The sequence below is a fragment of the Aethalodelphis obliquidens genome, unplaced genomic scaffold (genome assembly GCF_003676395.1).
Source record: "Aethalodelphis obliquidens isolate GAN/ISIS:26980383/991018 unplaced genomic scaffold, ASM367639v1 scaffold14, whole genome shotgun sequence".
Taxonomy (NCBI): domain Eukaryota; kingdom Metazoa; phylum Chordata; class Mammalia; order Artiodactyla; family Delphinidae; genus Aethalodelphis; species Aethalodelphis obliquidens.
The window spans coordinates 271,542-282,296 of NW_020837958.1; the positions used below are offsets into that span (position 1 = coordinate 271,542).

At 55.4% G+C, this 10,755-nt stretch overlaps 1 protein-coding gene across 1 annotated transcript; it reads right to left on the minus strand.

Annotated features, from left to right (window-relative positions):
- Positions 1–478: 478 nt before the first annotated feature.
- Positions 479–8,171, minus strand: ZP1 (zona pellucida glycoprotein 1). The gene is given in 13 exon segments (XM_027115642.1): positions 479–1,330; positions 1,333–1,369; positions 1,458–1,555; positions 3,536–3,620; positions 3,623–3,651; positions 3,654–3,670; positions 3,730–3,919; positions 3,999–4,072; positions 4,074–4,249; positions 5,349–5,447; positions 5,751–5,864; positions 5,937–6,124; positions 8,111–8,171. Coding segments are annotated over 13 exon segments (1,320 nt in total). The 3' UTR covers positions 479–1,178.
- Between the last annotated feature and the right edge of the window lie 2,584 nt (positions 8,172–10,755).

The window sequence follows — 10,755 nt, forward strand, 5'->3', positions numbered from 1 at the left end:
GGCCAGAGAGGTATCTGAAACCAAGTTTCACTTCCCCACCAGATTCTCCAGCAGCCAGCTGAACCCAGCCCATTCCGCCTAGGTTGGGTTACCTTTCCCACCCTAGAAGCTCTACACGGCAGCAAAGACCTTTCCAGACCAACAAGTCAGAGATGAAGGTCTGTGTCGTACACAAGCAGACGGTCGGCAGCACAGCCAGCACTGGTACTGACCTGTCTGGCAGCCGTGCCCACTATGGCATCAGGCAGCATCAGGGCCAACAGGCTGCCGTTCAGCCTGTGCCGACCATCCCTGTGTGGACCAGTCCCAGGGGCCAAGTGAGTGGGAAGGGGGGCTGGTGAGGGGAGGAGTAGCCAGCATCCTCTATGGGAGGCTGGGAGGCTCGAGGGGGCCTGGGAGGAGCTTGTTCAAGTCAAGGTTAGTTCTTTCGGCCCCGGGAGCTCTGGATTCCCTCATCCACGATGGCAACCAAGTGGCATGCTTCGAGGACGCCCGGTCAGAACTCCTGTGGCTGTGAGAAGGTGACAAGCCCTCACGGGCCATTAGCCCCGCCAGGCTCCCGATTCCCAGCTACTGCTGTTCTTTGACTCTGCCGTGAGTTGACCTCCCCCTACCTTCTCGTCCTGCTTTCTCTGCCTGGAACGCTGCCTTTCCTTGCGGAGAGGCAAAGTCTCCTAAATTCAGTCCTGGGAGACATTGGACGCTACCCAATAATAGAGGCCGCGATTCTAGAAGGACAGAGCTGACTCTGAAGCGCAAGTGTCTAAGCTGAGAATGATTCTGTCTAGTCACCACAAGTAGCTTTTCCACACCTGCTTTCACTAGGCTTGAAACAAGGGTCTATTCAGCCTGTTCACCTTCTGTTGCCTTCCAGGAGCTTCTGGGCTTGGCCTGGCTCAGGTCCACAAAGACGCCAACCCCTCAGACCAGGGCAACAGCCAACAGCAAAAGAATTCCCCAGAGGAGAGGTCTTGGGTTGCAGCTCATGGTGGAACCTGCCAGACAAAAGGGATCTGAAGGATGGCAGGGCTGGGCAAGGGCCCCTCCAACTCTCTCCCCAAACCCCAGCCCTTGGGAATCACACTGGGCAGAGCTGAAGCTGCCCTTTTGCAGATGAGGTGGACCCTGGCTAGCTTCGCTTAGTTCCCCAATGAATTCAGTTACACCATCTCCTGCCCTCACGGTAGCCAGAGCTTCCCCATTTTGTCAGCGCACCCTGGAGGGCCAAGGCCTGAGGGGCCTGCCCACAGCCTCATACCTGCAGGCTCCAGCGTAGACTCCCACCTGTAGGAATCCTCAAAGCCCAGTGGCCCGGGAGAGCTCACCATGCTCTGGGCCTGGCAATGTCATTGTGGTGACCTGAGGCTCACTGCCATCCTGCTCCCCACGTGGCTCAGAAGCCAGGAACAGGCCTGCAGACATGAAAGAACAAAGAACCCCCCTGTTTTGTCCTCCACCCTGGACTCACCTGCAGCCCCAGAGCTACATGTGGTCGAGTAAGTCTTTAGCCCTGAGGGGCAGCAGGCAGAGGTGCCGCAAAGGAAGTAAACCTGGCGGGATGAGGATAAGATCAAGGCACGGGGCTGGCTTAGAGCCCTGGGCACGAAGCACTGAGGCAGGGACATGGCGTCTGGAACCCAGCCAGGTCCACACTGCTGCCGGCCAGGCAGGAGGGAAGAGATCTGGGCATGCTGACCAGCCCAAGTCCCACGAGTTACAGAGTCATAGGTGCTGCTTCCCAACTTGGAATCTGTGCCTCCCTCGTTCTGGATGGCTCACGTCTGCAGTAGTGAACCCTGCGGGAGGGAGCCGCTCTGCCGTGTAGAGCCCTGGCCCCGGCCTTCAGAGTCTCCCTGGGAGGGCCGACTTGCTCCCTTTGCCACCCGACAGATGGGGAGAGGGGATTCCGAGGACGTGGTGTTAACTGGGCAGCAGGAGAGCAGATGTCTGGCGCCCTCTCTTCCTGGCCCTCAATGACCAATGACTGGGGGGCAGGGTTGCGGGGGGGGCGGGTTACCATGGCTTCCAGAAACACAAAGCCACGGGCAGCTCCCAAAAGGTGTAGAAGCAGGGACTTCCCTGGTGGTCCAGTGGGTAAGACTCCACACTCCCAATGCAGGGGGGCCGGGTTTGATCCCTGGTCCAGGAAATAGATCCTGCATGCATGCCGCAATGAAGATCCTGCGTGCCGCAACTAAGACCTGGCGCAGCCAAAATAAATAAATTAATTAAAAAAAAAAAAGGAGTAGAAGCAGGAGGAACTGACTTGAACCGGCACCCAGCAGCGTAACCAACAGGTACCCCTTCATCCAGCAGGCGGGGGTCTCTTGGCTCAGGAAGAGGCACGCAGCTGAGCTGGTTATTCAGCTACCCTCCTAGGTGCTAACCAGTGACATCTGTCTACATCTGATGGAATGCCATGCATCTATTTAAAATATATAGAGGGCTTCCCTGGTGGCACAGTGGTTGAGAATCTGCCTGCCAGTTCAGGGGACACGGGTTCGAGCCCTGGTCTGGGAAGATCCCACTTGCTGCGGACCAACTGGGCCCGTGAGCCACAACTACTGAGCCTGCGCATCTGGAGCCTGTGCTCCGCAACAAGAGAGGCCGCGATAGTGAGAGGCCCGCGCACCGCAATGAAGAGTGGACCCCGCTTGCCTCAACTAGAGAAAGCCCTCGCACAGAAACGAAGACCCAACACAGTCAAAAAATAAATATAAAAATAAATTTTAAAAAAAAAGACTGGGAAATATTTTTAAAATATATATATAGAGAGAGAGATCTGTCTATATTAAGGTGAAAGATTTATATTGTTCAGTAGAACGACAGTTAAACAGTAGTGTGTGGCCTGTGGTGCCAGTTATAGAATATGTAGAAGATCCTAAATGTATCCATACTTACCTTCCGCAGAAGCTGAGTTATAAAAATTCAAAGCAGAGGGACTTCCCTGGTAGCGCAGTGGCTGAGAATCCGCCTGCCAGTGCAGGGGACATGGGTTCGAGCCCTGGTCCGGGAAGATCCCACATGCCGCGGAGCAACTAAGCCCGTGCGCCACAACTGAGCCTGTGCTCTAGAGCCCACGAGCCAGAACTGCTGAGACTGCATACCACAACTACTGAAGCCCACGTGCCTAGAGCCCGAGCTCCACAACAAGAGAAGCCACCGCAGTGAGAAGCCCGCACGCAGCAACGAAGAGCCAATGCGGCTGAAAGTAAAACTAATGAATTAAAATAAAATTCAAAGCAGAATTATGCTGAACACATCATTTCTAGAGTCAGAAGTGAGGCCACTCTGGAGCACCATGCCCGGCTCAGGTTAGGGTTGATTGCCTTTACGATCCGGCATTTTCCTTCCTCCCTCTGGAGTGGTTTGCAGGTCGGGGCTCACTGCCCTGCACAGCACTCAGGAAGACCAAGCCCCGTCCGGGGACCTTTGTCCGCATTAGCTCGCAGGGGGCTGGAGGGATTCGGTGACGCGCTCATCCCCGCTTAGCAGACGGGGAGCAGGCAGGAGGAACACATGCTTCTGAGTGGTCCCCTGCGGGCCCTCCAGGAGCCAGCGTCCAGTGGGGCGAAGGTGGCAACGGTGAAGCACGGGTAGTGAGAGTGGAAGGGCAGAGCTACCCTTCCAAGGCCATCATTCAGGTCCTGAGCTGTCACCGAAAGGACACCTGGGGAGGAGAGACGTCAAGGAGGGGGAGGGGAGGGGCAGATCCAGCACCACCGCCACTCACCTGACTGGATGGGCCACTGAGGATACTGGAAGGGGTTGGCGCTGGGAGCGGCCCAGTGCAGATGCAGCACCAAGACCAGCATGGGGTCTGTCCTCTGCAGGAGCCAGACCTCCATGGGGTCAGCCTCTTGAAGCAGCCCCACAATGGGGTGGTCCCCCTCCCTGTGGTAGGAACTAAAAGCCTTGTCTGCAGGGAGAGGGGCTCATGAACTTCGGTTGGCTGGATGTCTGGGAAGTGGGGGTGGGTAGAGAAAGCACAGGGACACCGTACCCTTTTCCCTTGTCGATCTGCAGCTGAAGCCTCAGGGGGCCGTACTGGGTCACAGTGGCTGGATGGGGAAGGAAAGAGGGACGCCTGGAGGGGCAGGAAGTCACTGGCATTGAAGACACAGTGGATGTGAAGCCTGAAGTCCCAGGTGGAGAGGATGGAGGAGAGAAGACACAGAATCAGCGCATCCAGATTACTGTACTGTGTGGATGCGACATACGAGGCTTGGTCCGGGGGGGGGAATGGATGCTACCTGCAATCACCTGGGTGATGTGCATCGTTGCCCGTCCTCTGCCCACCACGTCTTGTCTTCTCGGGACAGTTCGAGCCTGCTGTGCCAGGCCATCTTCTAGATGGAAAGGCTGGAGCCCCATGGGGCTGACAGATGCCCACCCTGTTCGGAAAGCTCTGTCATCTCACAGACCCGGGTTTGAATCTTACCAGCATTTACTGGCCGGTTAACCTAAGCCTCAATTTCTTCATTTGCACAGTGGCGCTGACCCCCTCCCTCCAAAGGCTGTGCTTAAGGATCAAGTGAGGTCACGAGATAGCGCACTGGGGTCATCCTCGTCCTTGCAGTTGTGGCTGGTCTGCCACTGGGTCCCGTGCGCCTGGCTGGCCTGCGTGGCACTGCACACACCCGGTGGGGGTAGGGGCAGGCTGGCACCCGGGGATGTTCTGTAAGAAGAGCTGACCCACCCTACCCCAGCTCCTGAGCGCTCGACCTTCACTTCTACTTGCGGCAGAGCCCTGGGTTCAGGCCTGGGCCGGTGCCCTTGGGGAGGACGTCCTACCAATGGAGACCAGGGCCTGGCACAAAGAAGGTGTCAGTACACACGAGTGGTTCCACCCTGACCGGAAGGCCTTTCCTCTGCAGGGCCCTCCAGCTCATTCCTGATGGCCTACAGCTGTTTCCCCTTACGCTTCCCTTCTGTGATGAATTCTGGCTAGCTCCCGTAGCTGTTAAATCCTGATGTCCAAAGCGTGACAGATTTGTCCCCGGTCCCCCTGGGAATACATAACATTTTAAAGGAAAAGACATTTGAATCCTGACGCCAGCAGCCTGCCCCAGCCCTCATGGCGGGAAGGGTGGGAAAAAAAGACATCTGGAAACCCACTCAGTGCCAAGCACAGAATTCCTACACCCCGTGGTTACCATATTAGTTCAGGCTGAGGTTGGCGCCTGGCGCCTGGGGTTCAGAGACAGGTGTGACAAGCTCAGATGTCCTCAGGGGTTACCCCCTGGCATCCTGGGTTCCTGGCTCGTTTTGCCACCTGAGTCAGCAGGTGCCGGTGGCCCCTTTCAGTGAGGGGTTCTCCCTCAGCTCCCCCCCACCCCACCCCGTACCCTCAGGGCTTCAGCCCCAGCCATCTCCTGCCTCATCTGCGGCTTTGTAACCTCCGAGATCAGGAGGTGGCGACGGTCAGGCACAGCCTTGGCTTCTTCCTGGGACCTGGAAGGGGACTTTTCAGCTTCTTGAGGCTTGGTTTCTCAGCTCAGTTCCTGGAGGGATAAAGGTGAGGGCTCTCGAGGACTCCGGCCCTCTCAGACCCGGCTGTGGCTTCCGACTGCCAGGCGTGGGCAGGCCGGGTCTAATGCTCACATCAGCTCTGGTTGAGAGGCGTTGCCCCGGCCTGGGGGGCCGGTGGTGCTGGGAAGAGGTAAGTAGTCATCCGAGGTCACACCGTGGGTGATGGCAGAGCTTGGCCGTGACCCCAGATGGCTCCAAAGCCTGTGCTCCCTTCACACCCAAGCCCGCGGCCCAGCCTGTGTGAGGAAGGCGCCGTCCCACATGATGGAACCGTGTGGCCCCATCCAGATGCCCATGTGGGACACCAACTGGTTCTGCTGGATGCTGTCCACCTGTAGGAAGAGACAGCTGGGCGAGGCCCTCCCAGGGGGTGGTCATGGGCACCAGTGTGGCCCCCACTCTACCTGGACTGTGGTGTCACAGCAGGTGAGAGGGCCAGCCGTGGAGACCACGGAGGATCCCGCCTCCTGGTTGGGGAGCAGCTGGGGGGCGGTGCAGACCAGTTGGACATTGATTAGTGTCCTGCACACCAAGGCTGTTCCGCGGGACACCACCAGGACGAAGTGACTGTTTCTGAAGCACTGGACAGTCACTGGGACGAAGGCAGATCAAAGAGGAGGGTCAGTGCCTTGGGGTTCAGGGTTCATCATAAACATGGTGTGGGGAGGGCCTGGGCGACCGTCAGCATTTGAGGGCTGACCTGGCTCCTCTCACTGCCCTTTCTTGCAGTGGTAACTCCAGCAAAGCCTTCACAGACCAGACTTTCTCATGCAGGCAACAGACAGGCAAACTACACTCTAAAAGTAGGGTCACCATGTAATTTATCCTCCACGCTGGAATGTTCTAGATCTATGGGTAGGGCGACATGTAAAGATAGATTAACTGTTATCAGGCTGGGGCAGGTGGTCACCACGTCTAAAGATCTCTTCTGCGGTCCATTCTGGGGGCCAGGCTCTCCTGGGAACGGGGCGTGGAGCAGTTTCATCACTGGTGAGTGGGGTGGGGGAGGAAGCCCTCCTATTCCTTCAGCATTCAGGGGACAAGGGCCTTGCTTGGTTTGGAAAGTGGTACCTGTGTTGCCATAGTAACAGGGACCCTCTCAGGTGTTGTCATGACAGCAGCCAGCTGACGGGCTTCCTTTGAACTTCTTCTCATTCTGCGGGGGATGTGCCTGGAGGCCACCTGACACTGTTCCTGAGTCAGAGGGTACCTAGGGCTGGGGACAAGCGTGGTGAGGACATGAGAAGGAGCCACGTGGGCTGCAGACCTCCAGAGAATGGAGGGCAGTGGCCTCGTAGAGCCCAGCAAAGGGCTGTCAGGTCCCCCGATCCTCAGGAGGTCTCCCGACAGAGTGTGCGCACATGGAGGACTCCTCCGTACCTCCGTAAGCTGGCTTGTCAGCGGCTCCCCACCGTGTTCCAAGGTGCCCCGCTGGGGTCGAGCTAGGGTGGGGTGGGTGGGTCCAGGGACCGTGAGGCAGGGGTTAAATGGGCTAAGCTGTCCTCTGGGGTAGGGCGGAGGGGATGCGGATGAGGGGCAGGAAGTGAGAATGTGGTGGGTGGTGCCAGGTGGGAGTCTGGAGTCCAGGTGTGATCAGGTTTGGGACAGATGATCAGAGTGACCACTGGGCTGCACAGCTCCCATGAACACCCTCAGGTGGGAGCGCCCATCCTACAGGAGAGAGGGCGACGGGAGCAGCATCCGGGCAGAGGAAGGATCAGTGCCCAGGACTTAGCCTTCCTCATCCACCAGCCCGCTGAGTGGCCTTGGCTTCCGATGTGTCCCTGGTCCTTGAGGGGCCTCTCTAGCCTGACACTGTGTTAGGGCAAGCTGGTTCCCAGCCGGGGGTCTCCCCCAGAGCAGTGAGATCCCTACCTTCTGCAGCACATGGCAGTCTTTGTAATTGGCAGAAAAAGACCGCGGGCCCCTGAGGCTCGGCGGTCACCCGTGATGACAGATGGAGCAGCTGTTCACCTCAGACGGGTTCCCAAATTCATCTGGGATGGGGAGAGGGGAGACAGGGATGGAGGGAAGGAGTCACGGATGCTGAAGGGGGAAGCCAGAGGCTGTTGGACTCTGCTGAGAAGACTCCCCACGCAGGAGAAGAAGTACCTCCTAGAGGTCTCCTGGGGGATTAAGGCCATTAATACCACCGTGGCTGTCACCCATAACAAACAACGAGAACAGACAATTAGATACTGTGGCCTCCTGGCTGGGATCCTAAAACAGAAAAGGACCTTAGGTGAAAGCTAAGGAAATGGACTTTAGTTATAACAATGTGTCAACATTGGTTCATTAATTGTAATAAATGTACCATCCTACCGTGAGATGTTAATTACAGGGGGAGCTGTGTGGGGTATATGGGAACTCTCTGTGCTATCTTCTCAGGTTTTCTGTAAATCTGGGACAATTCTAAGAAATAAAGTCTATTAACAACAACCAGCCTGGTTCACAGACAGGGGCGCTTCGCACGCGCCCAGCAGGGTCCCAAGCCTTGCTTGTATTATAGCTCATCAGGGGCCGTCCTCCGAGGGAGGGGCTGGCCCCGTCCTCAGTCCTCATCTCCTGGAAGCCTTACCGCAGGGTCTGGAGGAGCCCAGCTCGGCTAGCGTTCGTCCCCACAGGTCGTTATAATTCATAGCAGCGGGGAGAGCATGTGGCCTGGTAGGTAGAGTCTGGTTCCAGTCCAGCCCCCTGGTCACTTTCTGGCTGTGACCTGGGACACATCATTTTTCTGAGCTTCGGTTTCCCGTTTGTGGATTGGGGTTGATATTGCTTACCTCGCAGGGTGACGGGAGACTGAAAGAGACAAATACTGGGGGTGATAAGTCATTTGTGACAATGACTGAACACTTGGTAGCGATCAACTTTTACTGCGGTTAGCGCCGAGGTGGGGGAAGCTCCCTGCGTTAAGGGCCCTGGGAGCAGAGCAGGTAGAGCCTGCGAACCCAGAGGCAGGGCAGTTTCTGGAGGGAAGGCTGCCTGAGCAGAAGCAGAGGCGCCAGTGGGCACAGGGGGTGCCGTCGGGGGGAGCGGTATTGTGCCGAAGCGGAGGGGATTTGGGGGGTGGGGAGGACAGGGCATAGAGAGGTGGGGAAACATCGGACTTAAGCTGGGCTGGGAAGGGGAGGAGATGTGGCTGGAGGGGGGCAGGGGCTGGTGAGGTGACCTTCCTGCGGGACGATGGGAGGTTTTCAACTTTTTTTTTTGAAATACTTCCATTCTTACTGAAAAGAAGTTCCATATATCCTTCACCCAGATTCCTCAAACGTTAACTGTTAACTTCTTTTTACATGTGTTTCAGTGCTCACCTTCTCTCTGATTGTATGTACGCGCGCACACACATACACACGCAATTTCTTCCATTATAGCGTGAGAGAGCTGGTTGCAGACACGACTGACTCTGAACACTGCTGTGTGTATTTCCTAAAAAACAAGCAACCACAGTTAAAAGATCAAAATCAGGGATTCAACATTGGTATGACACAACTGCCTAATCTATGAACCTTATTCAATTCACCTATTGTCCTCATGCTTTTACAGCAAAGGAGAAAGATTTTTTTCCCAGGCCAGGTCCAGTCCAAGGTCAGGGTCATGTTCCTTGGGCCTCTTCCAATCTGGGACAATCCCTCTGTCTGTGTCTCTCATAGCGTGAATACTTTTGAGGAGTACAGGCCAGTTATTTTGCAGCATGGCCCTCATTTGGGTTTGTCTCGTGTTTCCCCCTGCTTAGACGCAGTTTATGCATTTTTGGTGGTGTGGGTTGCTAGGGCCACCAAAACAAAATACCATAGACTTGGTGGCTGAAACAATAGAAATGTGTTTTCTCACAGTTCTGGAAGTTGCAAGTCCAAGATCACGGTGTCAGAAGTTTGGCTCCTTCTGAGGCTTCTCTGCCCTTGACTTGCAGGTGACCGCCTTCTCGCTAAGCCCTCACATGTGCGCATACACTCCTGGTGTCTCTTTATGGGTCCAAAATTCTTCTCCTTCTAAGGACACCAGTCTGATTGGATTAGGACCCACCCTGATGGCCCCATGTTAACTTCATCACTTCTTAAAGACCCCATCTCCAAATACAGTCACATTCTGAGGCACTGCGGATTAGAGCTTCAATATATGAATAGAGGCACAGTTCAACCCATAACAGGCAGCAACACCCCAGAGGTGATGTTGTGTCCTTCTAATTGCATTCAAACCAGAGGCTCATCGTACGGCTTGTCCTATTACTGCTGATAGATCTTTGATCACTGGGTGAGATGGGGCTGGCCAGGTTTCTCCACTCTACAGCTACCGTGTTTCTCTTTGGAAATAGAAAGTATATTCTGGGGAGATATTTTGAGACTACTTAATTATCCCGCCTCTCAGCAAACATTCACCCACTGGTGTGCTGGTTCTCCAATCCATCATTCCTTCTGTCAATACATTGCTTCGCATTCTGTTGTAACAGAGAGCTTTCCCTGATGGGGGGTTTTAGGTGCCAGGGAGAACACCAGACAGAGGAGTTGAGAGACCTGGATTCTATCCTGCATTCACCTCTCAGGAGCCAAGGGACCTTCCCCATCTGTAAAATAGGCATGGAATTAGATAATACTCAGAGAGGTGTTTTCTAACGGATCAAGGACCTTACTCGTGAGGAAAGCGTCTCTCCCAAGTCCCTGGAAAGGCAGAGAAAGAGCAGGGGATCTTCCTCATGGCCAAGGGCAGAAGGATGCCTTCGAGAAAAGTGGTGCTGAGCTGTCCTGGAGAGAGAGGGCCCTGAGAACTTGGTCATGACTCTACATTCTCGCAAAGACTCACGGGCACCAGAGCTCATCTGCCCGATGCTGGGTGGCCTCAGCCTGCAGCGGCTTGAAGCAGGGTTTCAGTTCCCAGCCAGGGATTGAGGTCAGGTCACGGCAGTGAGAGTGCTGAATCCTAGTCACTAGACCACAAGGGACAAGTGGCCAGTTACAAAGCCCTGGCCCATCAGCTGTGTAGAGACGAATTTCCATATAGAGATGGAAAGTAGTGAAACAAGTAAAGTGTTTATTAGGAGGAAAAGGGTTACGTGTGGATAAACACACGGGCGGGCTGAGAGAGAGAGAGAGAGTCATGCCCTTGTGATAGTTTGAATCACTTATATGGGGCATTCCTTCCCGGTTTCCTTTGGCCAATCATCTTGCTTTGCCTGGTTCTGAGGCTGTATTTAGTTTATCTCAGAGTCCTCCCACGTGTGCACACGCA